Below are 26,630 nucleotides of genomic sequence, written 5' to 3' on the forward strand. Positions count from 1 at the left end.
CTGCCCGCGCCTCCCATTGGTCCCGAGAGCGGTGACTCGCGGGCTGAGCAGGAAGGAAACCGCTCCCGAGAGCTGCGGCGTCGTCTCCAGGCCGTGCAGCTGCTTTTACCGCCGCCTGTCCGTCAGTCTACCCGCAGCATGAGTGGTCTGCGTGTCTACAGCACGTCGGTCACCGGCTCCCGCGAAGTGAGTGTGTGTCTGGGGCCCGCGCTCAAGGAGAGCGCAGGGTGCCCAGACCCGCCCCCAGGGCGAGGGTGGGGGGCGGGTTGGGGCGGTGAGGCGCGGGGAACGGCCTCCCTGGTCGGATCCCAGGGTGTGCCCTACCCCACCTCCGCCCCCCCGCGGCCTCATCATGAATGCCTTCATTGGGCATCCTGGAGCCTCAGCAACCCCAATTTGAACTGCCCACGCCCATCCCCCCACTACTCAGCTCCATTCTCTGCGCTCCCACTACCAGGAGGACCCCGACCGCATCCTTATCTTGCCCTTCCTCTCCTCTACCGTGTGTGTACCTGGGGCAGGGCGGCCCCTTACCAGCCTCCACCTAGGCCTGCCCTACCTTCTCCTCCCGGAACTGGCTCTCTCCACCCTTAACTTTATCCCACTTCCCTCCATTCTGACTCCCCTCCCCAGGGATGGTGGTCCCTCTCCCCTGCTGCACCACAGCAAGCCTGAATCATCTTCCAAAGCCCTAGTGGCCAGAGCCCTCCCCTATGGTGCAGAGAGGGATAAGGGGACAAAAGCTCTTGGCCACAGTCACTCTTATCAGCGTTCCACCCATAAGTCCTCTAGCCTGCTCACTAACCCCTGCCCACCCTCTGCCCCTAGATCAAGTCTCAGCAGAGCGAGGTGACCCGCATCCTGGATGGCAAGCGCATCCAGTACCAACTAGTGGACATCTCCCAGGACAACGCCCTACGGGAAGAGATGCGAGCCTTGGCAGGCAATCCCAAGGCCACCCCACCCCAGATTGTCAACGGGGACCAGTACTGTGGGGTATGGTCCTGTGGGCTGTGGGAGGGGGAGTGTTGTAGGAGGACTCCGGCCAGAGTCAGACCTGAGACAAAGCACCAGCACTCAGGTGACCACGTCTCATATCCCCTCCCACAGGACTATGAGCTCTTCGTGGAGGCTGTGGAACAGAACACGCTGCAGGAGTTCCTGAAACTGGCCTGAGCCAAGCCCAAACCAGCCTACTGGACTTCGCCATCACATTCCCCCAGCCATCGCTGGCCATGAAGGACCTTGTGACCAACTCCCTGTTATTTCTAACCTGACCTTGGAGCCCCTCCCCCAAATCCAGCCTCTCCCCCTCCTCCAACTATAGCCCCCTCTCCTCCATTCAGAGGCAACATTCCTTACCCAGTATTCTCAGAAATTGTCTTAAGCAACAGCCCAAGTGCTGGCTGTTCTCAGCCCGGCCCTGAGGCTTCTACCCTGCCTGGCACTGGCTGATGGGCACCTTTGTTTCCATTAGCCAGGGCTTTGCCAAAGGCCCCGCAGTCCTCAACCCGGGAGCACCATAAAGACAATTAAATATCCCATTCCACTGGCACTGTGTCTGTTTGGTGTGGCCTGGAAATCCTGGGTCCCTGGTCTGAGCGAGGCTGCTAGATGCTGGTGTGCTGAGGCCGTGCTCCTGTGGGCAGGTGGGCTGTGCTGTTCTCTGTGTGGCATCTGTGTATGATAGTGCATGTGTGTGGATATGTGTCTGGCGTACACATACCTGTGTGGACCGATGGTTTCTGAAAACTGGGGGTGGGTCCCCCTCCAGTTCACATGCATGTGATGGTGCCTATGACATGTCTGTGCCTTGGTGTGTACTGCACATTTGCATTCCTGTCAGTAATGTTGCTGTCCCATGTGGCTGCCTGCCTATGTTCCGGCAGACTGGCTAAGCGGGTGTGTCACAGGAGCGGGTACACAGCCACATTTCTGCCAGTTTGTGGGCCGTGGCTTTGTGCATAGGGTTGAGGAAGTATCTCCACGTGCTTGTGATTCTGTGCATATCTGTGCTCAGGGATCTGCTGGCTGCACACTTGTACATGAGGCCCTGCTGCCCCAGCTATGCCTGTGCTGGGCCGGCCTTCCCTCCACTGGGTGTGCTTAGCCCTTCTGCGGAGAAAGGGACCTAGAGGACAAAGACCCAGGGCTAGGCCTGCCAGCTGGAGCTCACGTTACAATGAGGGCCTTCGCCTTCGGCACTGCCCCCTCCCCCGGCCCAGCTGGGTTGGGAAATCTTCCTTGGCCTGGGCGGCCCCTCCATGAGAGCCTGGTGGAGCAGCCGGTGTGGGTGGGCGGGTGCTTTATTCGCAGTGGGGGCCGGGTCAGGGGGCTGACGGCGGAGCCCGGCGCGCCCGCAGGAGCAGTGCCGCGTTGGGCACCAGGCCCGCAGCCTGCAGCGTGAGTGCGTCCTCGTAGACCGTGGGCGGGAACGTACTGAAGATTTCGAAGGTGTTTGCATCTACGGCCCTGGGGACCCGGCATAATGAATCAGGCTGCGTCACGGGACCAGAGCCCCATGCGGCCTCCAGCCCTGCCCTGCACCAACCTGGCCTGTGCGAGCAGGGCGCGCACATCACCGACAGTGTCCTCTGGCCGCATCATCAGCAGGAAGGCCTGCTCACCATTTTCAGACTTGATGCGTAGCATGGAGAGGGGGGGCGATGGTGATTCAGGTGACTCCTGACTCCTGCGGGCCCAGAGGCTGTCAGTGTCCCCCATGGCCTATCCCCCAGGTCCTCACCTCTCCACTCTGCCCTCACCTCTCTCGCTCAGCAGCTAAAGTAGGCGTCTCCACCACAATCTCCTGGATCCGGGCAGGCCACGGGCAGCAGTTCTGGAAGGCATCGATGGAAAGTGGACAGAGCCCTGGGCCCTGCCAGAGTCATACCCCACCCCCAACCCTTAGAGGAAACATCCCTGACCAGAAATGGATGAGACCAATGAGCCTAAGGCGGGGTGTTCTGTGTAAAGGAATGCCCAAGGAGAGGAAATGGAAGGGAAGCTTTGGGAGGCAGCTCCATCCTCCAAAAAGTCTTGAGGTGTGGCAACTTAGTGGGGAAGACAGAACCCCCACATTGATGATGACCAGGCTGGATGCCGAGCTGGAAGGCTTCCCTGGAGAAATGACACCTGAGCAGTGACTGAAGGAATAGGAGTCCTTAGAAATGCGACGGAGTGCAGGGATAGTCTAGGCACCGTGGGCAAAGGTCTCCAGGTCAGGGAAGGCTTCAGAGAGGAGGTGATATATTTGGAAAAGTGTCAGCAGTTCGTGGGGCTAAAGCTGGGAATCAGGTTGGAGTGGAAGAAAGAAAAGTTTAGAGGTGGAAAGAGCACAGGCCTTGAGTGCTGGGGTAAGAGCTTAGCCTTACCCAGGAACCACCACAAGGTTTCAACAAGGAAGAGCCAAGATCCAATTTACATTTTTAAAAGTGCAGAGGCTGCTGGGGGAGGGTAGTTTGCAGGGCAGGAGTGGAACGGGGAGGCCAGTGAGACGACTTCAGTTGTCTGAAAGAGACACTCTGGAGCTTAGACTAGAAGGGTAGGTGGTGGGAATGGAGAGAAGGAATGGATTCAGGAGAAGTTCTGGAGATCAACAGATCAGCTAGGACTTGGCAATATGAGGAGGTAGAGAGTCCTGGGAAACTCAGGTTTGGAACTTTTCACAGGTGGAAGTGTGGAAGGATTAGCAGGATGGGGCGTGAGGATGATGAGTTCTGTGAGGGCCAGGAAGGGGTCTCCAGGACTGAAGTGGATATTTTGGTCTGAACGAGGGGGTGGCCTGGGCCTAGGGCTCACCCCTGGCCTAGACTCTGACCTTCTTCCTCTTATAGCCACACCACTGAACCCAGCTCCACAGGAGACAGTGGGACAGCTCTTGAGGTACCCATCTCTCCATCCAGGCCCTCCTCAGGGGCTCCCAAGACAGCCTCCACACAAGCCACTGCTCTGGTAGGCTTGGCCAGGATTGATGGTAAAGCCCCCCAAGGAGGCTGGAGGAGCTAGTGAGGGCCTCACCTGCAGGGTGTCCCGGATGGGGCCCCGGATGTCAATCACCTCGCCTTTACGGATCACAAACTTGGGCAGACGGTTCAGGAACTTCTCGGGGGTCATCCTGGAACCTGCAGGGAGGGCATTGGAGCCTTGGCCCAGAGAGGGACTGTGAGTGACAGTGAAGGACGACATCTGGAGCTTGTCCTACACGGTGCCCCCACCACCTGGCTCAGCCTCAGGGCCGAGCTCACCTGGGTACTCCACTGCGACTGAGAGCTTGCGAATCCTCTGCTGGCCGACCACGCGGCCCTCACCTGGGAATGGGTCCAACCCATTCTCTGGGTAGACCTGATTGCGCAGGTCACTCACCTGGCAAGAAGGGAGACAGCGGCAGACCCAGCTCTTCAGCCCTGGGCCCCACCCCAACCCCTGTTTGCCCAGGCCCCAGGGACTAGGCCCGAGGAATGGTCTGATGCAAACCCCACTCTACAGACGAGGACACTGAGGCCCTGGGACAGAGCAGGAGAGCTGAAGTTCATACTGCTATCGCACACCTGGGCCCTGCTCTTCCTGCAGGCACCCCTCACCATGCCAGCTGGAGCCACTTTACTGACATCCTCAGAAAGCCCTTCGGGAGCCCACAAGGAGGGGAAGGACGACGGTGTTAGGAAGAGGTTAAGCCTTCGCTGTCCTCTAGTCTGCAGAGCAGACCCCACCATTGCATATGTCACCTCCCTTGTCCCCATCGAGGTATACATCCTGGGCCCATCGTGGCACGCGCTGCCTCAAAAACCCCCAATCACGACACGCTATTTCCCAAGCCGCAGCGGCACACATCCCCTCACGTGCTCTTGCTGTGGAACTCACACGCCACCCTCTGGGACCCTGTCATGGTCTCGTCCCAGCACCCTGCATCTCACGCCCAGCAGTGGCCCGGCTTCATCCCATATCCTTTAGTCCCAACACTTGCCCCTCATGGCATTCCCTTCCACCCCAACCAGATGGCTCCAGGAGCCTCAGGGGGAAGCTGGGTCACTTTTGCATAGACTCCTCAGGGACCCCAGGGTGTCAGGGTGTCCTGAATGCTGGAGGAGCAGTGGTACGCATGGCTGAAGCCTATGCCTTCATGGTGCCAGCAGGGGGTGCTGTCTGTTGCTTAGCCACAGGCTGCCGCTGCTGCTGCTGCTGCTGCGGCAACTGTGGCCCTGGCAGCCTCCCCACTCCCTTCCCAGCTGTGTCAGGCTCACCCTCCTCCTGGAGGTCATCAGATTGGGGTACCTTGAGGTGGGACAGTGGCTTTGCACCTCAGACTGGGTGATGCATAGGGAAGATGTTTGTCCCCAGCCCTCCAAAATCCCCATAGGGAATGGCTGGTTTGAGGAGCTGCCCATCACCTTAAAAGGGACCCCATCAGGGTACAGGCGCTGGAGCTCTAAGGGGAAGAAGCCATCCAATATATCTCGGAGGCAGCGCTGCAGGGGGAGAAGAAAAAGGGTGAGGACCAGTTAGACCTGTGTGGTGGCCCCCACCCTGCTTCCTGTCTAGATGGCAGGCCCTGGGCTATGGGCTTACCCAATAGATTACACTCTGGCACAGGACTTGGTGGGAGTGGGGGGCAAGGCAGGGGAGGCTCTACAAGTTCAGCGTGGACCTGGGTGCTCATGGGGAGCAGGATGGGCCCTAAGTGAGCTAGACACCACCATCTCCAACTAATAGTGAACAGAGTGGGGAGCACTAGAGAGGCCCGAGTGTATACTGGCCTGTCTCCCCTCGCCCCTGACTCTTACCTGTGTGGAGGGATCATGGAAGGGCCGGAAGGGCCCATCAAACATCATGATGCCATTCCGGTAGAGCTTCAGTGGGATGGGCTCAAGGGCACAGAGCCGCGCTCCACTGGGCACTGGCGTCACCGGGGTTTCGCTGTCTACCAGCTCACTGAGATCCTTCAGGCTGGCCAGCAGCCTGTCAAAGTCCACCTCAGGGGGCACCAATGAATCCCCTAGCGAAGAGGATAGACATCCATGGGCCTCTCTTCATGGCTGCCATGTGCCCTGGCTTCCATGCCACCTAGCGTGATGCGTGATGGGCGATGGGCAGTGGGCTTAGCATCTCCTTAAATGACCACCCAGGGAGGAGGAGGGACAACTAACAATAGATAATAATAGCTATCTTTTATTGAGCATGTACTTTGTGCCAGGGGTTTAATATCTATTGTCCCATTCTCTTTCCATCCCAACCCTACACCGTAGTGGCTACAATCAGCCCCATTTCTCAGATGAGGAAACTGAGGGTTATAGAAGGCTAATGGCTTGCCTAGGGGTGCACAAAGTGGCAGAAGTGAAATATAATCCCAGGTCTGTCTGTGTCAGGCACAGGGTTAGCAACTGAGGTCCAAGATGACAACCGACCATGTGAGGGCCAGCAGGGAATAAGCACTCTGTCCATGTTGATTATTGTTACCAACTCTACCTTGTACACAAGGACCTCAGGACAACTCAGAGGCTCTGAGGCAGAGGTTACTTATCGCCATTTAGCACATGAGGAAACAGGCCCAGAGATGAAAAATACCTTGCCCCAGGCCCCCTGGCAAATTGGAGGAGGGGTTGACTTTAGAGTCTGTTTCTCCCGCCCATCTGTGACATCAGGAGAGAGAGAGGTCGGGATAAGGACAGATGGCTGTTAAGGAAGATGTCTGGACAGCTGCTGGACAGAACAGATGTGAGGCAGACCTCGGGTTGTGCAACTATTTCTGGGTCATAGACCCCTTTGAGAAGCTGACAGAAGTTCCGGCCTCCTCTTCTGAAAACTGTGTTGCATATACAGCTGTGCATAAGCTTCAGGGGTTACAGACGGGGTGGTGGGACAGCCACCAGAGCAGAAAGGGTAGAGGGCAGGTAGGATGCTGGCAGGAGATCGGCGAGGGTCCTATTCTTGGTCCTTGAAGGGACCTGGCTCCCAAGTAAGTCATCTACTAGGCTGTAACCCCACCAAACACTAGTGACCTTCTGGGCCTTCTTGGAGGCTGTTTTTCATCAGGATAGCCAGGCTGCAACAGGATGTGGGTCAGGGCTCTCGGGACCCAATTCCTTTCCCCATGGAGGTACAGTGGTTGTCTGGGGAAGTACAAATATACGCGGCTGTTTCCTGTTGCCTTTGCACTGGTAAAACGGTAGACCTCAACAGTCAGTCCTCCCCCTCTCCCCTACATTTCCTACTGTTGCAGGGGCTGCACCTGTACCCCACTTCTTCACAGGGTCTCCTGGAGTCCCTGAGATTCCCAGGAAAAACTCACAGAGCACAGCATCCCTGGTATGAGTCAGAACAATGTTAAGACACTATTTGCCTTTAACAACTACTTTCAGAACACATTAGTGAACCTAAAAATAACAGAAAAGCTCATCTTCTTCAACGCCTGCCCTGGTCCTTATATTCTTACAGATGGGGAAAGTGAGGTCTAGAAAGGACAGACAATTTGGCCCAAGACCACACCCAGCAGAGCCAGGAGAACCACTGAGTAGGCTGACTGGTAGGCTGAGTCCTAGGACCACAGTTTTTTCAGGGAGCTGACAGGCATGGGGTGGTCACCAGGGGAGGGGCAAGAGAAGCCCATAGGTGGATGCCAAGAAGAAATGAATGGGAAAAGAGAAGTTTGCAGAGAAAAATCAGCCTGAAGACTGTCAGCCAGTGGACTAGGACTCAGAGAAGTGAAAGCAGCGTGGCTGGGTAGGAATCGGACGCGGCAGAGCGGAGGCAAGGGGCCCAGGAGAAAGAACCGCGACTCTGGGCAAAGCAGGGCTAAGAGGAAAAGGCCTGGGATTGCCTCCACACAGCAGGAGGAGCTCGGCAGAAGCCTGGCCCTGTTCATGGGGTAAGGCAGCTCAGAGGCCATTTCCTCTCCGAGCCGTAGCTTTCCTTCCCACGGAATGGGTCGATGAGAGAAACCTTCATCCTGCCCACAAAACTCAGCTGTGAACAGACTGTGATGACGACTCAGTGAATGTTTCTTTCACGCCAAGCACCAGAAACACGTACTGCCACTCCCAATTTACAGATGATGTGGCAACTGTGGATGATGAGGAAACTGAGCCTTGTGAGGCAACATGCCCTGGGTCACAAAGCAGGGTCCAGGTGACTTTAAGCCTCTGTTCTCAGTGACGACGCAGGCTGCCTCTCAGTGCTGGTTCTTCAGACACTGCTCACCGGGGTCCCTATCCAAGGAGGGGCGCAGTGCACCGAGATCATCTCTGAAGCCTCATTCAGCTTCGAGAGCCCATGATTTTATTAAAAAGGGGAGTAGGTAGGTATGGAGATCAAGTCCAAGCTCCTCGGCCCAACTCCCGACACCCTCAGAGCCTGGTCTCCCCAGCCTCCCCTCAACATGGTCCCCCCCTCATGCTCTGGAGTCACACTGGTGTGTAACCCTGGGCAAGTGGGCCAACCTCTCTGGGCCTCGGCTTCCTCTTCTATAAAATAAGAATGATAACCAGTCACCACTTCGCAGGGCTGCTGTGAGGCTCAGGGAAATGCCTGGCAGATGGTGGCTGTTGTCACTAACTCCTACACTCTTGCTCATTGCAGGGCTCAGGGTAGTTCACCTCCTCTGAGAGGCCTTGCTAGAAGCCACCCCCCACCAGCCCTGAGGCTAGGCTCCTATTCTTCCTGGGTTCCTGGAGCCCTTGAGTAATTTCCTTAGCCCTTGTCACAGGCTGCTGTCATTTTGTTTGCTTGTTTGACTTTCCAAATAACATCAGGTATTCCTTGAGCCCAGGCTAGAGCATCCAGCCCTGGGCCTGGTCCAGAGCAGGTGCTCGAGAAGCATGTACTGTCTCCATCCCTCCAATCTGCCATCCAGCAAATATGTCTGGAGCACCCATGCTCTGGTAGGCCCAGAGAACCATGGCTATGGCCATGCTCAGGGTCCTGCCCATGTCAGGCTCATAAGCGAGTGAAGGAGACAGGGTGAAAAACCATGACAATGGCATGTGTTAAGTGCCACTGTGGGGGCTGGGAGCCCAGAGGGCAGACCCTGTCACTGTCAGCAGGTGAGCACCTTCGCTGGACCGTCTGCTGCTGTGAAATACCAAGGTAGCGCCCGAGGCGCCCTGGCCTGCCCCATCTCCACCACCTCTGGCAAAGAACATTGAACAGAAAATGGACCCATTTCCATATACCTGCAAGTCACAGCTGCTCTGGGGACTTTACCTGCATTCGCTCTGCTGTGCCAGGGCCACGACCAACACTCTGGCCCCTACAGCTGAGAACTGCCGCCTGCTCCCACCTCATCCAGTGCAGGGGTTTGTCCCTGCATCTCCCAACATACTCTGATCACTGAGGCCTGGGCACCTGGCTACCATCTGCCAATCACGTGCATGTGCACATGCCCTGGCCTGTGCTGGGCACTCTGGGGCATCACGGGGCTAAGCAACAGTGGCTCAGGGTTGTTGTTCATCCACCTCTCCATTCGGTGCTTTCAGTGGCCTAGGGGGTCCGTCATTCCACATTCCATCTCCTCATTCCACAGATGAGGATTCTCCTGCAGAGCCCCTCCCCACATGCCCTGGAGCAGCTACAGCTTTAAAGTACCTTTGCTGGGGCAAGTTCAAAGGAGAGGAGGAAAGGGGGCAAGGGACTTAAGGGACACAGCACAGGCCTGAGAGGGAAGTGAGGATGGGGAGGAGCCTAGCGTGCCCGGGGTCTGGGCCAGGCCATTTCTAGGGGCTCAAGGGGGACCAGGGTCAAGTGAAGCCCCTGCAGCCCATAAAGTCTGTGTGGCTTCCTGAGCAGGGGAGGGAAGAGGTGGGGGGTGGGGGCAGGTGACTGGCAGGGAGAAGGGGAGATGTAGGAGCACTGGACCTTGATGAGGGGTGGGGGAAATGAGCAGCTCAGTGAGGATGGAGGGTATGGGGGAGGGAGGGGCTCAGAGGGGGACAGGGAAGCGGGTAGTGAGCTCAGAGTTGGCTGGAGCTCTCAGCCCTGAAGCTCAGCCCGTGGTGGGACCAGAGCAGAACTGTTCCTCTCATGCGTCCATATACCCTGAAGCGCTTGGCACCAAACCCTATTTGATACTCAATATACTGGTAGGGAGGGTGGGGAGAGGTGCATGATCCAGCCTGAGGCCAAGCTCTTGGAAGCTTTTCCACCTGCTGGGCCCTCTTTGTGGACCCAAGAGACCTTCTTCCCCAAAGCAAGAGGCCCAGGCTCTAGAACAAAATCAGTCCCACTTCAGCCCTATATAGGTGCCCCGGCAGGCCGCCCCAGGGGCTGTGGGGCACGGTATCCTAGAGAGAGAACCAGAGCATCAGGGCCCGGAAGAGGCCAACTTTGTGGATCCCAGGGGCCCTTGGGGCAGGAGCAAGCTGGTATCTGGGGACAAGGCGGTGGGGGAAAGAAGGGAGAAACCAGGAGAGAGGGAATTCTCAGAAGGAAAAGCTGCTGAAATGAAAAACATGTTGTTCATCTGGCGGAAGAGCTAAATGGAGGCCCCTCTAGGTTGAAGAATCAAAAAGCAAAAGACGCACAGAGGGAGCGTGCACATGGCCAGGCAGCTTTCGCGAGCCGCTTTAGCTGTGAAGCGGTCAGCTCCAGAGCCACCCTTACTCTGAGCACAAATAAACAACCCAGAACAGAGCGGGGGCTACTCTCTTTTGGGGTGCAGGGGTGGGCAGAGGGTAGGAATCTACAGAGCTAGGGATGGAAACCAGCTTTCTGGTCTGACCCCTCCCCAAAGTAGCAGAGAGGCCTTCAGCAGCCAGAAGGCGAGCTGCCCTCCAACAAGTCGGCAGGGTCTTGCGAGGCCTGAGCCCAGCTCCCCACAGCAGGGGCCCTGGGTGAAGTGCCGGCAGGGCTTCCGCCCTAGACCCCACGAACACACATTCTTATAGCACCTGGCAGTCGCCTGCCAGGGCCTCACCTCTCACCTGGGGAGGGAGCTCCCTGGAGAACTCTTCCCACAGCACTCGGCCCAGGGTTGTTAATGCATTGAGCAGCTGGAATGGCCAGGCCCACATAGTTCTGGGCAGCAGGATGCCCCACCCCCCACCTCTCCTCGCATGGCCCGGGAGCCACACAGCATCCCATCTTTGTCCCAAACAGACTCAGCATCTTCCCTCGCAGCCATGCTCCACACATGTACAGTCAGTCAATCACCAAGGCCATGGATTCTACCGCCTAAGTCTCTGGTCTGCACCTTCTCGCCATCGCTGCCCGTACCGCCCTTACACTGGACATCATCTCCCCTCTGCCTACACGACTGTAGCCACCTCCCAAATGTGGGAGTCTCACCCCTCTTCACTCAACAGTCTTCAGACGTCTTAAGTGCTTCACTTTTCCCATGTGTAAAATGGAATAACACCTGGCCCATGTCAAGGCCGCATCTGAAAATACTTTGAAAGCTGCAGGTGTTGTGCGAGTGGAAAGGGGTGTTTTCAGAACAAGTAGTGAGGGAGCTGTGCCCGATGATTTACAGGGATCTGGCCAAAGCTCAGGCTGAAGAGCAGGTAGGACTCTCATGCTTTGAGTCTGGGTTTTTATCCAGTAGGAAACTTAGGAGATCGAGAGAGTGCTGTTATCTTCCAAAGAGTCTCCTTGGGAAGCCATGCCCATGTTACCATGAGGCTGCCACTGCCTCCGACCGACCGTGGAAAACAGTAAGAGCCTCCACTTGTTGGGCTGATGACGTACAAGGTCAGTACTAAGTACTCTCGTCTAACCCACTGAATCCTTTTAACTCCATGGAGAAGAGCAAACTCCCATTGATGAGAAACTGGAGGCACAGAGAATGGAAGTCATGTGCGCAAGTCACACCTAGAATCGTGGTGGAGTGGAGATGAGGACCCAGGTTTGACCAGCTCCAGAGCCTGGAGAAGTACCTGCTGAGCAAGAACCCCCACTCTTTGAAGAGAATGGACCCGGCTTTCAGAAAGGGCCAGTTCTACGGTCCCAAATCTATGGGGCACATCCCTCTAGATATTAACAGTCAAGTTAAAAATACAAAGTGGTGAGTCCCATAGAAGCAGGTAGATTTCAATCGTCTGACTATAAATGAACCTGGAAAGGGAGCCCAAGGGGAGGCCAAGTCCTGGAATTGAAGGGCAGTTTCCAAAGCAGCGAGATTGCTTTTAAAGGCAACAGCTTTTGGATGGATGACATTTTGTAAACGATGGTGCCTGACAAGTGAGGTCTTGTTACATCTTATATCTCTGAGTCTCTGGATCTTTGAAAGATGAACAAGCAGAGACTCTGAGGAGAGACCAGAGGAAGAAAGTGGCGGCAGGTCAGGTGACCAGTGACGGAGGCTAAGACCTTTCCTTCTTGCCCTAGGTCAGAGGCAAGGCGTGGGATGTCTCAGGATGACACCTCATGCTTGGAAGCTGGGCCATGAATGAGATGGCCTCTGGACAGCTGCTGGCCAAAAGAAACCTACTGGAGAATTCACTTCGTAGGAGGGGTTAGGGGTGAACCCCCTACTCTACCTGGCTTCCAGAACTTCTTGACCGTCATCCAGTCCCTCTTGCTACCTTCTGAGTCTGTACTGTCCTCTGAGTCTTCCTGGTCCGTGGGCTCGCCCACCCACTGCAGGCCATAGTCACCGAGGAACCGCTGGAGGGAGAGAAGGGGTAGATGCAGGGGGTACTGTCAGCTCAGCCCCTTGCCAAGGAAGAGATGGCATCTGCTCGGACTCCAGCCTCAGGCCTCAGCTCCCAGAGATGGGCCTGGGGGTGTTGGCTACTTTCTGGCTGTGAACTTGGGAAGCCACTTCACCTCCTAGAGCTTCGGGCTTCTTATAAAATGAAGATGACAGCACCTGCCCCATAGATTTGTGAGGAGGACTAAGTAAAATAATTCATGTCAAGTATTTAGCACAGTGCCTGGCACAAGTAAGAACTCACTGAAGGCAGCCATTATGGCAGTGGGGAACCGTAGGAGTTTGGCCTGAGGAGGAGGAGGAGGAGGAGGGGCAGAGACGCCCTGCTCTGTAGGACCGAGAGGATGTGGCCACCTGCATGCACGCAGCCGCCCTAGGCTGGGTTTCACATCTCTGCCACAGGAAAACTTCTGAGCTGTCTACATTTTCTGTTGCTGGTTCAACCCCCTTTCTCGTCTTTCCACTCCAACCTGGCCCCCATCTCCACAACTCACTGCATCTGCTCACGCGCAGCCACCAGCCACCTGCCCTGTGCCAAACCCGGTGGGCACACTTCTGTCTTCATCTCTTGCAACACGCGGTTCCTTTTCAGTTTCGCACTTCCAACCGTCTCCACTGAGATGTGTAACAGGTGTCTCCAATGGTCACTACTCCTTGCCCCTATCTCCCAACCTCTTCATCTTCAGGTCTTCCACTTTTAGTCAATGGCACCCCCTCCACCTAGGCCTCACCCATGACCCATTCCTCTCTGTTTCCCCATGACCTTCGAGGCCTGTGGGTACCACCTCCACTCCACTCCACACTCCTTTGCTGCTACCCTTGTTCAAGCCACGGTCCTCTTTCTCACAGACAATTTGAAGTGAGCTTCTACTTGCCTTTCCCCCTCCACTCCTCTAACTGAAAGCTTCTTGTAGTTTCCCATTCCTGCAGATCTGAGTCTGAGCCCACACTGTCGGCAAGCCTCCCATAATGTGACCCCTGTGGCCTCCTCTGGTTCTCCCTCTTGTTCCTATAACCCCCCATCACAAGCCAAGTTTCAGCAGTGGGAGGTGCATTTCATTTATTCAGCCTGGATCCGCTTTCTCAGCCTCCCTTGCGCCCTCCAGATCTCTTGCGCAATGTCACCCCACAGAATGGCCCAAACCCCAACTAGTCTCTATTGTGTCACCCACTGAAATATTCCATCTATTCTCTGTATTTGTGTATCTTTCTGTGTACTTGTTTATGCCTCTGTCCCATCCAGACTGTCAGCCTCATGACCAAGGCTGCCTCATGACTGGGACTCAGGAGATACTTTGTATGAGTCTGTTAAACCGATGAAGCAACGTGGGAATGCTCTGAACGTGCGGACCCCAATGCCCTCTGCCCTGAGGCTCTGGGGCCCAGCCCTTGCCCCCTGCGGCAGCTACTCAGAGAAGACCCGCGGGCTGCCAGCATTCCCACCAGGCTGCTCAGGAAGCAGCTACGTTTCCCCGGAGTCCCAGGTTCGAACAGGCAGTGAGGGGTGGGGCTGAGGTGGGAGCTCGGCTGTAGCTGTGGCTTGGGAGTTAGGCTGGGGCTTTGGAAACCAACTCCGTGTGGAGTAGGAGGGGTTAGACCCCAGGAAGAGCTTCTGGTGGGGCCAGTGAGGGAGCAGTGGGTGCTGAGGAAGCACGCCTGCCCAGGACCCTCCCTGAAACGAAAGATCCCTCCAGTTTGAGCCTTGCTATATGAATGGGAACAAGGAAGGTGACAATGAGTGACTGAGATGCCACGTTCAGAGGCAGGGGATGGCTGTGACCTATTCGGTAAACATATGGCCAGGCACCAAGCACTGAACAGGGGGAAAGCGGTCCCTCCCCTCCCCCACCACCCTGGGGAGCCTGGCGTGTTCTAAGGAAATACAGGACAGAGAGCCAGCCCCACCTTGATTTGAGACTGAGATGAGTGAAAACTCACCAGAGGAAGGTAGGAAAAACATTTCAGGCAGAGGGATCAGTATGGGCCGAGGTCTAGAGGTAAGAAAGAGCACAAGGTGGCCCAAGAATCAGAGGCAGGGCCAGTGGCTAGAGGGGAGAGTGGCTCAAGGTGAGACTGAAGAGGAAGCCCAGGCAGATAGGAGGGGTGCGTGCCACCCCGGACACCTTCCTGGTTCTTTAAACTCTGGGTTGCTCCTGAGTGGGGTAACACAGAGCAGCGCCTCGGTGTGGGGTGTGTGGTGAGGGGGCCCTGGAGGGGGGGCTCAGACCCAGTTCCTGAGGCGGCGGCTGCCTCTCTCACCTCCATCTCCCCGACTTGCCGCTGCAGCCGTGCGCACATCGTCTCCAGCTCTTTTTGCTGCTGCGAGGACATCTGGCCTTTGGTAGAGACGGAGAGAGGTTCTGCTGCCTCGGCACGGAGGCTGCCAGGCCACCTCCGGCCTTGCTCAGAGCTCTTCCCTGAGGGTCATCTGGAGAAGCTGCCCCTTGAGAACTTGAAGGATACCCAAAACTGCGTCTTGGCCTCTCCCCCTGCCTGAGAGGGGATGCCCTGGCTGACTGTGAGGAGCCCACCACCCTCGTGGAGAGAAGCTTCGCCCCCTGAGGGGGCCGCATTTCCTCCAGGCTTTTGATGGAGCACCCTGTGCTGGGCTATGTCTGTACTCAGGAGACTCATTCCCATGCAGGAGGGCGGTGTCCTGGGTATGTCACTGCCCCTGTCTGAGCTCAGCTGTCAAGATCCGACCATGGCACTCAGCTCCATGCACTTGAAGCCCTGATGCTCAGGGGTCACCAGCCCATGGGAGGTGCAACAGGAAAGCCAACCAGCCCACTGAGAGAGCCTCTTACTCTCTTGTTCCTGGAGGGTCTCCACCAACTCCTCCAGGGCCCGTATCTTCCGATCCTACGGCAACAAGATGTGGGGGATGGAGGAAGGGGGCGAGCAGGATCGGTGGTTCCCAGAACCCAAGGAAGCCCCTTCCAGAAGGAATGGTCCAGAATTCTTGCCTCTGTGGAAGCACTGGGGAACTCAGGGCCCCTGCCCTTGCCACCTTTTGGCACAGACTCTGCTCCTAAGATGGCCCTTGTGGTTCCACTGAGGTGGGAGAAAGGTGTGGAGCGATCCTGAGTGCCCCAGCACTCAGTGGCCACTGCTGCCACCCAGTCAGAGGTCTAGGGGCCTTGCTCAGCTGTGGAGAAGACCCCTAACCTCTCCACTCTGGTCATGGGGACCCAGGACAGTCCCAGACCACTTCTGGCCCTCAAACTAGGCAGTTAAGGGTGGGAGATGGTTCTAGAACACATCCGCTCTGGCCTATTGCAGTAGTAGCTTCGCTGACCACCCCAGCCTGGGCCCCTCCAACCCTCAGACTAGACCCTGGCCCTCTCCCCACTGGGGTCCCACCTTGGACAGCATCTCGTCAGCCTGGGCCTTCACCTGCCGCTCCAGATCCCGCACCTTCCTTGTCATGGTGGCCACCAGCTCCGAGTCATGGGATACAGGGACTGCCAACCAGATAAAGTCCTAGAGCCCAGGCCTTGAGCTGAGGCTGAAGTATGAGGGTCCAGGGTAGGGGGAGAGGGATTCCCAGGAGTGAAAATAAGAGTAACGACAGTAGCTACCACCTAGATAATAGGGACTGCCCCAAACACTTTTCATAAATCAACTCATGTAATCTTCACGACATGCCTCAGAAGAAATGCTTTAGGAAACTGAGACACAGAGAGATTCTGTAATTTGTCCAAGGTGTAAGGGCAAGTGGTACACCATATGGGCCACATCTCATTGAAGTTCACCCTCGATGAAATCAAGCCTCTAAACCCCATCCCTAGTTTACAGGAAAGATGAGGACAGAGCAGCAAGCTAAACAGCCAGCAAAGCCACAGCGTGAGACATCCTGCAAGACAGGGGCCCTGGACTCCTCAAACAGTGCCATTTTCAAAAAGGCAGGGACTCTGTTCTACAAAGGCATTACAATCAAAAGCAGCACATGACCCTCAACTAGCATCTAGATCAGGGGAAAAAAAAATAGCTATGAGAAATGTTTTGGACTGGGGAAATGTGAACGCAGAAGAGATGTTAGCAGGTATCACTGAATCACACTCGTTCTTAGGTGTGATCACAGTATTGTGGTTATGTACAGGCTTATTCTTAGGAGATGCATACTGATGTATTTAGAGGTGAAATTTCATTATACCTGTAATCGATTTCTAAATGGTTCATTGAGGAAATGCATTTACATTCATGCATGTGTGTGTGTGTGTGTGTGTGTGTGTGTGTGTGTGTGGAGAGAGGAAGCAAATGTGGCAAAATGTCAGTAATTGCCAAATCTAGATGGAAGGCATAGGGGTGTTCATTGTACTATTATTTCAACTTTTCTGTATACTGGAGATTTTTCAAATTAAAAAGTCTGAGAAAAGAAGCGAGAGACATGGGAAGAAGCAGGTGCTCTTCTTTCCCTGCATGCCGTCTGTATGTGAGAAGCGGGAACGGCAGGCGCCACCGTGCAGCCACGTGGGTGGCCGTGACAGGTGGCTCAGTGGGAAGACAGAGAAGCCTGAGCTTTTGATGATGTCTTTGAGCCGTTGGCGTAACATAAACTTTGAGCTGCCGCTTTAGGGTCTTCTTGGTGTGTGGGACAATAAGTCCTCCTTGATGTTCGTGCTAGTTGAACAAGGATTTTCTTTGACTTGCAGTTAAAAGCTTCTTGACTGATACGTGGATGTTTGGGAACTGCCAGCACATGGATGTCGGCAGGTGTATGAGCTCACTGACTCGCTGAGGCAGAGCAGAGAGAGGGAACCCAGGCGGGAGGAACACCACACTGAAAAGCTGGAGGATAAGAAGGAGCTAGCAAAGAATGCTGAGAGGAAAAACCTAGGAGGCAGGAAGACTTCCGGGAGAGTGGTGTCATGGCGACCAAGAGCCTGGGGTGTTCTGAGGAGGGCATGGGAAACTGTGGAATGCTGCTGACAGAGCAGTGATAGGACAGGCAAGTCCTGACGTGTCATATGGGGGCGGGGGAGACACTGGCTGGCAGTGGGGGTGAGGAGTGAATGGCAGGGGTGAGGTCCAGAGAGTAGGTGGACGGCTCCTTAAGGGGAGGACCTGCTCATTATGGTTACTATTCTGAGTGTCCCCAGCGGAGGTGAAGGAGACCTTTTGTGACTGAATGGCTGTGGGGCCAGGCTCGTTGTCTCCGCTTCCACGTCAATCTCCCTCCCTACCTGTTAAATGGATGGGTGCTGACCTACATGTTCCTATTCTCACTTCAAAGAGGTGGAAATGGAGCTAGAGAGACAGGAAGTTGCTTACCCAATGTATCACAGCTAGTGGAGAACTCTAACCTTCTCCCCAGCTCCTCCAGACTCCCAGCTCAGACTCTGACCCTGCGCTCCACACAGCTCATCCTGCCTGCCCATGTCTCCCCTCTGCCCAGGCCTGCTCAATCCTACCTCCTCTGGGAAGTCATTTTCAAATCCATCCCACTTCAGCCACCTCTGTGACCACAGTGACACCACAGGCCTTTGTGGATGGTATGGGTCAGGCGAGGGCTGCCTAGAGGACTTTGGGGTTTGCCCAAAGCCCTGCAAAGCAGGAAGCAGATGGCTGGAGACGGAGCGTCACCCTCAGGCCCTTTGTTGAGTCCTGGACGCACTGACATCACATTTGGTGGTAACTATAGCCAGGTCCACTACAGAAGCACTAGCTACACCCTGGCCTATGGCTTGGCCAGACTTCCTGAGCTAAGGACAGGGCCCATGTAGCTTTAAGCCAAACCAGGCCCTGGACAGGCACATGGCCATGATCAACCACAAGTGGGAGCAACTGCCTTGGACTCAGCAGGAGGGGACAGGTGCCATGCCTCTCTGGGCCTCGCTACTCTGGGGCCCTCTCCTGCTGCTGGGACCCCCTTTAGGCCTCTGCTCCTCACCTTGCCTACTCACAGGAGCACCTTTTCGGCCATAGCAGGAAGGGACAGAGATCCTTTCTTCTGAGCTGTGTCCATCATTTGACATATCCACCTCATCTTCTGCAGACAGGGATGTCCAGGTCGCTGCTCTGGCGCTAAGGCCCAGAGGAAACTGGGGCCCCGGGCCCTAACCAAGATGAAGCAGCCTGTACTCTGCCCCAGCAAGCGTATGAGGATAGGAAACTTGGGGTGCTAGTGAACAAAGACCCAACCAAACGGGCCTCTTAGAGTTCTCCCAGCCTGGCTCCTGGAGGCACTTGAGTGAACAATGCCGGCACCTCAGTGGGGACAAGAGTGGGGTGAGGATGCAAGGATCTGAGGCTGCAGGAGTCAGGGTAGCAATGTGAGGACAGGACTTTAGGGAGAAAAGACTATTATGGGCTGGAGGAGGCTGCCAAAGGAAGGAGGGCTGGGATTTTGCCCCCTCATGGACTCTCAGCATTCACTGAGAAACCCCAAATGCTAGTGACGACATAGCCACTAGGGGTGGCCTCCTGATCTGACAGCTGCCAGGAGGAAGCCCCGTCCTCAGTGGGGGGTGGGACAGCTGTAGGTAACACTGGCGCTGCGCCAGCTGCTCTGGCTGGCAGGGGTGGTCATCGTGTTCTTTCTCTGCCCAACCACAAGGAGACGCGGTGGATGGGAGGTGAGGTGGACACAAGGGCAGAGCCCACACTTACCATCTCCATAGAGTTTTATCTCTCGCCTCCTGGGAAGCCAGGCAGGAAGAAGGAAGACAGACAGGTTAGGACCCTCTGGAGTGTCATCAGGGGAGATGCTCTGGGCAGCAAGCCCCAGGGAGCCTTAGGGCGATGGAGGTTGGGCCTCTGCCTCCTGAGGACATCCATCCCCAAATCCCATCCCGGCCCTGGGACAAGCCAAGGGGCAGGCTTCAGGGTGCCCAACTCCTCTCAACAGAGGAGGATGAGGAAGAGGTAGAGCGCAGAGTCTTGGGTAGAAGATGACAAGAGTCCCCAGGTCCAGGAGCCCGGCCCCAGCTCTGCTTTGAAATGACCGTGGGACCCCAGGCCTGCGGCTCAACCTCTCTGGATCTCTTTGGCCTATAAATGACTCAAGTGGTATTCAGAAGAGCAAGCAGGGAGGTAAAAAAAAAATGCTTTGAAAAGATGAAAGACAGATGTAAAGGATTCCATTTACTGAGAGCCCAGAACATGGCTGGGCCCAGGGCAGGTGCACCAACAGTGTTTGCAGAATTCATGCAAATTAATAAGTAGACGGGTGCTGAGTCACTCCCATGGGGCCCATACCCTACTAGAGGGTACAACCCAACGTATGCTTGACATGACATAGAGCCTCCCAGAAGGTATAAAGATAAGGTGGCAGGAAAAGCTACGTGACTCCTTCCTGTTCTCCCAAAGACACTAGCAGTCATTCTAGTCCACAGGAGGAGCCAGGAGAAGGCAGGGGCACGGACACAAGGGCCCCCAGAGGCCAGCCGCTTACCTTGAATTCGCAGGCTCCGACTGCAGAGGCACTCTCCGAGTCTTGCCAAGGGAAGCCAAAGGTGAGCTCATAGTTCTCCTTCTAGATTCTAGCTGTCAGGAACTCCCTGAGTAAAAAGAAGAAAGTCAGCCCTTGGGGCCATTCACTCAGGAAGTAGCCTGAAACTTTCTCTTTCATGGCTACTTTCCCCTGCTTCCCTCTGCCCTTGCTGAGGTTTCTGGAGGGAGCTAGGCCTCAGGATCCCTGTGCCCAAAACCTGCCTGCTGCTCTGACATCCCACTCTCTGCTCTAATCCTGGAGGCCTCTGTCCTAGTTGTGCCTGGGAACAGGCAATGGGAGTAGGTTGGGGTGCAGAGATGGGCCAGAAGCCAAACTTAGAACCCAGGCATGAGACCACCTAGGAGGCCTGGGCTTTTGTGCATCCATCAAGGAGCTGGTTGACACAAAGCCCAGGTGTCCCCTCCCTTCCTATCAGACGCCACATCTCAGAGTCAGGGAGGGGCAATCCAAGTGCAGGATTCGACCAAGACATGGTCTGCACGACAGGGAGGCCCAGAGCCCAAGCTCTGGACAGGTTCTACTGTCCACCAGTGTAACCTGTGCCTCAGTTTCCTTTAGTGTAAAGTGGGTATGGTAATAGTGCCAGGCAGGTACGGTTACCCAGGAGATTCAGAGATAACATACATAAAGCACCTAGCTCAGCATCACACTCAAAGGAAGCACTTACAAATGTGAATTATGGCTGTTGTTGCTTTTATTGTTATTGGCACATGGAGGGCATTCATAAATGTTTCTCTCCTTTACTGCTTCCTTTTGGAAAGATGAATGCACATCAGGGACGTAATTAAAGGGCACCACTCTATTCAGTGAATTAAGTAGTATATTATGTGGCTGGTATCTAGAAATCCTAGAACCAAAAGACCTCCATCAGGGCCTGAATCAAGTCTTTTGTTCCACTTTGGAAATGTGTGGCACTGGCCTCTACCCTGCTCTTGAAACTGCCCAGCAAGGGGACCTGTGCCGCCTGGAGGTAGCCTCCTCTGACTTCATTCTGGAGTTTAAAATTCATGACCAGCCCCTTCCTCAGAGAAGCCCTCCAAGAACCAGGCCCGGAGTTTCCCTGCCCTGACCATCCAGTCTCCCACATCTGTTCCAGCCTGCCCCAGCCCCTGCTCTCTTGTCCGGGCATTCTCATGGTTTGTGTGGCCACGTGTGACAGCCCCTGTCATTCCCTCAATCAATCTCCATCTTGTACCAGAGGGATCTTTTAAACACAAAGCTGACATGTCATTTCCCTGCTAAGAGCTCCCAGTGCTTCCTTCTCACTCACAGAAAAACATTCACAATTCCCTTAAATGGATGATCTATCTGGTCCCTGCCTGTGTCTCCTGACCTCATCCTTCCTCTCCCCTCCCACACCTGAGCCACTCTGAACTGCCGGCCTGGCCTCAAAGGCACCAGGCCTTTGTGCACATGGCTCCCCGCTTGGAACTCCCTCCAGAAGTGGTCTCCCACTCCTAACTACACTCTTCCCTTGGCTGGGCTAATTCCCTCTAATTTTTATCAGTTTGTTTCTGTTTGTTCTTTAGTTATATTTTAATTTTTACTTTAAAATTATTATAGATTCACGAGAGATCAGGAAAACAGTAGAGAGGTCTTCTGTATCTTTCACCTAGTTTCCCACAATAGTTACATTTTACATAATTATATGTGTGCATCCTTCCAAGCCATATCGTCCCATGGGTACATTTGTGTAACCACCACTGCAGTCAAGATACAGAACTGTTCTGTCACCATTTACATCTCCCTTATGCTACTCCTTTATAGTCTCGCCCGTGATCCTCTCTCCATCATCCCTAACCCCTGGCAACCACTACTGTTTTCCACCTCCATAATTTTCATAATTCAAGAAGGTTATATAAATGAAACCATACAGTATGTGAACTTCAAAAAAAAAAAAAAAGCTTTATTGAGAGATAGTTATCATAATGAATATCACAGAGTTGTGTAACCATCACCACAATCAATTTTAGAACATTTTCATCACACTAAAAAGCCCCAGACACTGTGTCTTTAGTGGCTAAAACTGTCCTGCATGAATTCCACCAGACCTGATTATCCCTTCCTTCCTTCTTCAAACTCTCATTGCCATAATGACCCCTCAAAAGAAAATGGTCGAAAAGACAGAAATTAACAAGTGTTAGGATATGGGGAAATCGGAACCTTTGTTGGACTGTAAAATGGTGCTGTGGAAAACAGTCTGTTCAACAGAAGGTTAAACACAAAAGATTACTTTATGGCCTAGCAATTCCACTACTAGGTATATACCCAAGAGAAACGAAAGCTCATGTCTACACAAAAACTTGTACACATGTTCATAGCAGCATTATTCATAGTAGCCAAAAGGTGGAAACCACCCAAATGTCCATCGACCAATGAATAAACAAGTGTGGTATATCCTTATAATGGAAGATTGTTCGGAATAAAAAAAAAGAAATGAAATACATGCTACAGTGTGAATGAACCTGAAAAACATTATGCTGAGGGAAAGAAGTCAGTCATAAAAGACCACATGTTGTTATGATTCCATCCATATGAAATGTCCAGAATGGGCAAATTTATAGACAAAGTAGATTAGTGGTTGCCTAGGGCTGGGGGCAGCTGAGGAGTAAATGGGGAGAGAGGCAGTAATTGCTAAGGTGTCTTTTTAGGCTGATGAAAATGTTCTAAAATAGATTGTGGTGATGGTTGTATAACTCCATGAATATACTAAAAACTTGAAATTTATATTTAAAAGGGGTGAAGTATATAGTATGTGAATTATATCTCGATAAAACTATCATAGAAAAAAAAGGACCTGGCCCCCAACCCAACTCAACATCTGCCCTCAAAATAAGCTCCTCCTACTTTTCCCTTCATAATGGGCCCCCATCATCCACCACAAAAATTTTCTCTCCTTTCTTCCCTCTTAATTCCATCAGTTACCAAACCCTGCAAGTTAAACTCTGTAAAGTCTTTCACACATAGCTCCTCCTTTCTATGACCACTGTTGGCCATCCTAGTGGGGCTCTCACTGCCCTTTGAGGCTGTCACAGTGTCCCACAATTGACTTTATTTTTTCTAGTCTCACTCCAGGCCAATCCAACACACTGTCTCCTGATCAATTTTCCCATGTATCATCGGAGACCCCCGAGGGCTACGATTGTATTTTTCCATCAGTCTGGGGACTCCTGAGGGTGCCAGGCTGTGTCTTCTATTCTCTCAGACGGGTTTCCTCAGGACAGAGCTATATCTGCTCCCTTCACGTTGGGAGTTTGCAAGGGCAAACTGCCTTCTCCCTCAGGCCAGAGACGCCTAAAAGTTGGATTGTTCTCCCCTTCATCCTCGGGCTGTGCGGCTATGCCTCTACACCTTTGGGACCCAAGTCAGGACTGTGCTTGACTGACAACATCCTTCGTCACACCTCTTTGACCTATTCGTTCCCCCGAGGCCCGACTGCTCTCCAGCGCCTACAGGGCCCAGCAGGCTGCACGCCTTCATTCCCCAGATCCCCAGCTGGAAGCGTTCGCCACGCGACTTCTTTCACCACCAAAGTCCGCACTGGGAGCCGCGTCGCCTCCTCCCGCCTCCATGCGTAGCCATGGTAGGCAGGGGCCCGAATCAGTTCCCAGGACACGGTGGACCTCCTGGGGAGCCGGGACAAGGGTCCGCTGGGCTCTCGGGGCGAGGCCCCAGCCTGCGTAGGTGACTCCGCGGGCAGAAAGGCCTCGGTTTCCGACTCACCATGCAGGGCCTTGTAGCCGTCCCGCAGCACCGCCATCTTGTTGTCACGCGGTTTCCCAGGCGACCAAAACCCATGCGCTTCTCATTGGCTAAATCGAGTCCCTGAGCAACCATCAGGCAGCGGAGGCGTCTGTGCTCGGATTCTATTGGCCAAGAGAGTCTGAACTCTTCCCGGGATACTCTAAGTCCCAGAATCCATCTCTCTGAGAGTGCTCAGGGTCTGGGGAAATGGAGGGTTCATTAATACCACCTGGAGGCGCCGAAAGCGAAGAACATGGAGTTAGATTCATGAAATGCTGGAAGCCTCCGGATCTGAATGTGTAATCCAGATAGTACCACTGTTTTGCTAAATTGATTTTGGGGAAAATTACTTATCCTCCTGAGCCTGTATCCCCATCTGATCAGTACAGTACTAGGGTGGGGCTGTTTTGAGCATGAATTGAAATGATGAAAATACTTAATAAATGTTCCTTAAATCGGAATTTCTCTGCTAACTTCTTGACAGGACGCTCAAATTCTAGTTCCTTTATGTAAAAATTTTTTCCCCTTCCTGAGCCTCATCTATAAAATTAAGGTGTTAGATTAGAGCAACTAGGCAGTTAAGAGCATGGATTTTGGCTTCATAAAGTACTGGCTCCTGATTTGGGTGCCCTTGGGCAAATTATTCACCTTAGCTTCTTCATCTGTAAAATGGAAATAATATCCACCTCACAGGGTTGCTGTGAAGATTAAATGAGGTAAGATATGCAAAGTACCTGTCCCAACACTCAACACAGAGTACGTTTTCAGAAACATTTCCTGCTTTTAACTGTCATTAGCATTATCCCTCAGCCTTCCAGCTGTCATAGTCTGGGAGTCTATGACTTCTGATCTCAGACACCCACTTCTTTATGCCTGGGTTCAACCACCAAGGCCCTTTCTCTGTGTGTCTCAGACAGCACTTTTAATGTTTTCCATTTGACTTTCTGCATTCAGTTGGAGGCCAAAGGGTGCTACCAATTAATGAGTGCCTTCCAAATGCCGGGTGCCAATATTATGAGGTTTACAGATGAGAAAACTGAAAGCTCAGAGAAGTAAAGTGACTTGCCGAAGACTGCAGGTAAAAAGCAGAAGTGGATTAGAACCCAGAACTGTCTGCCTCTAGAGTCCGTGCTCTTTCTAAAAGCATTCACTGTACTAAAACAGGCAGCAAAACCAAGGTGCAGGTATCAAGGGAGGGGTTCAGGTGGAAAGCATGACAGAAAGTTGGAGGTGGAAGAGCTCTCTTGCCACTGAGCTGCTGTCAGAAAGTTCTCTGAAGCTTAAAGTATATGAGATGAGAAAGCTCATACTGGGGCCAACTGTTTTTGGGGTGTTGAGGCCATGGCCAGGGGATTAGCAACCTCATACCATCGTCTTGCTCATGTTCCTTCAACAAAGCCCAACAACATGGGAGGCAGAGGACTCTGGCTTCATGAGATCTGCTGTGGTCTGCCCACTGCTTCCTGCCTCAGCAAGACTGGGAAGCATGAACTGAAATTTACCCAGGTATCAGGATTTACCACATGCCTTCCTCCTACCCAGGGACCAAAGCCTGGCCTGATACTCTGCAGCAGGCAAACACCGAGTTTGTGTGAGGGAGATGGGAGCTCTCTAATCTGGCGGGCCAGTTTATCATTTTTTAAATAACATTTATTGGGGAAAGTCAGAGACTTATTACAAAAGCACACATTTTCATTATAGAAACTTGGAAAATAATAATAATAACTATCGTTCCAGAATATATTACGGATCAGCATAACTTAACAAAGCTATTAACTGGGCTCTGTCACTTAACTAGCTGCCTGTTCTTGCTCAAGCTACTTCACTCATCTGAGCCTCAGTTTTCATAGCTGTAAAATAGAGATACTAATAGAATCTACCTCACAGGATTATTGTGCAAATTGAGTTTTTCATAACATTGTCACATTATTATTTTTTAAAAAGTGTTTCCAAAAACAAAGTTATGCAAACACGGCAATAGTCTAAGCTCATCCAGTATTCATTTTTCTGACCTATATTTCTCTATCCTTCATTTCAGAGGGGTCTGGAAAGCTTTCCTAGGTCTTGGGCTCATGTAAGATTTCAGTGTTGAGAGGACTTTGGAGACCAATCTGTTCAGCTTCCAAGCGCACCCAGGATTCCCTCTGGACATCTGGAGTGGGGGCCACTGGAGGGAAAGGTAAAAAAAATAGAGAGGTCCTCTAACTGCAAGCTTTCCCTCAGAATAAATGCCTAGCTCTTTCCCACCTTCCTCCTCTTTTCCACCCACATCACCACAGCCTTGGATCAAGCCCTCATTTAGCATGACATTTAGGACCTTCATATTGAGTCCTGCCCTCTACCCTTCTCAGTGTTCCAGAAACTATCATGCTCTGTCCTATATTCAGGCCTCTCCCAATGGGAACATTTTCCTTTGACTTTTCCCCTTTGACTTTTCTATTATTGTGTTTCTAAGTTCACAAATTTCTATTTGAATCTTTTCTACAATTTCGAGTTCTCGATCTTGCCTCATATGATTTAAATATACTAAGCAGTGTTATTTGAAAGTTTGGTGGATAATTTGATTATCTGGATCTTCTGTGTAACTGTTTTATTATCTGTTGCTTCTCGTGTGTGTGTGTATGCATGCATGTATGTATGTATGTATGTATGTGTCATATTGTCCTCAATTTCTGTGAGGGCTGGGCTGTTGTTTCCTGTTCACTTCTCAGGTGTAACCTTTCATGGTCCCAACCCAAAGCCTGGATTGGAGGGGCTGTTTACCACAATCCTTCTTTCATAGCGGGTCTT

At 53.3% G+C, this 26,630-nt stretch overlaps 2 protein-coding genes across 15 annotated transcripts; one reads left to right on the plus strand and one right to left on the minus strand.

Annotated features, from left to right (window-relative positions):
* Window positions 1-9: 9 nt before the first annotated feature.
* On the plus strand, window positions 10-1,555 carry SH3BGRL3 (SH3 domain binding glutamate rich protein like 3). The gene is made up of 3 exons (XM_016132045.2): window positions 10-186; window positions 829-996; window positions 1,111-1,555. Exons 1-3 carry the CDS (start codon window positions 139-141, stop codon window positions 1,174-1,176), a joined length of 282 nt encoding a protein of 93 aa, XP_015987531.1. The 5' UTR covers window positions 10-138; the 3' UTR covers window positions 1,177-1,555.
* A 735-nt stretch (window positions 1,556-2,290) lies between these two features.
* Window positions 2,291-24,167, minus strand: UBXN11 (UBX domain protein 11). Of its 14 annotated transcripts, none has more exons than XM_016132032.2 (15): window positions 23,820-24,148; window positions 20,037-20,142; window positions 19,253-19,281; window positions 18,534-18,632; window positions 16,004-16,104; window positions 15,448-15,502; window positions 14,900-14,976; window positions 12,468-12,594; window positions 5,784-5,995; window positions 5,391-5,468; window positions 4,248-4,365; window positions 4,021-4,145; window positions 2,766-2,839; window positions 2,552-2,692; window positions 2,291-2,472 (listed from the first exon to the last, which is right to left on the minus strand). In XM_016132032.2, exons 2-15 carry the CDS (start codon window positions 20,105-20,107, stop codon window positions 2,328-2,330), a joined length of 1,452 nt encoding a protein of 483 aa, XP_015987518.2. In that variant the 5' UTR covers window positions 20,108-20,142; window positions 23,820-24,148; the 3' UTR covers window positions 2,291-2,327. The 14 variants fall into 14 exon arrangements, with proteins under 14 accessions (XP_015987518.2, XP_015987519.2, XP_015987521.2 ...); XM_016132033.2 differs by having other exon boundaries at window positions 4,021-4,124; window positions 23,820-24,078; XM_016132035.2 differs by lacking the exon at window positions 18,534-18,632 and having other exon boundaries at window positions 23,820-24,151.
* Window positions 24,168-26,630: the final 2,463 nt, after the last annotated feature.

This window comes from Rousettus aegyptiacus, unplaced genomic scaffold, assembly GCF_014176215.1.
Source record: "Rousettus aegyptiacus isolate mRouAeg1 unplaced genomic scaffold, mRouAeg1.p scaffold_m13_p_1, whole genome shotgun sequence".
In the NCBI taxonomy this organism is placed as follows: Eukaryota; Metazoa; Chordata; class Mammalia; order Chiroptera; family Pteropodidae; genus Rousettus; species Rousettus aegyptiacus.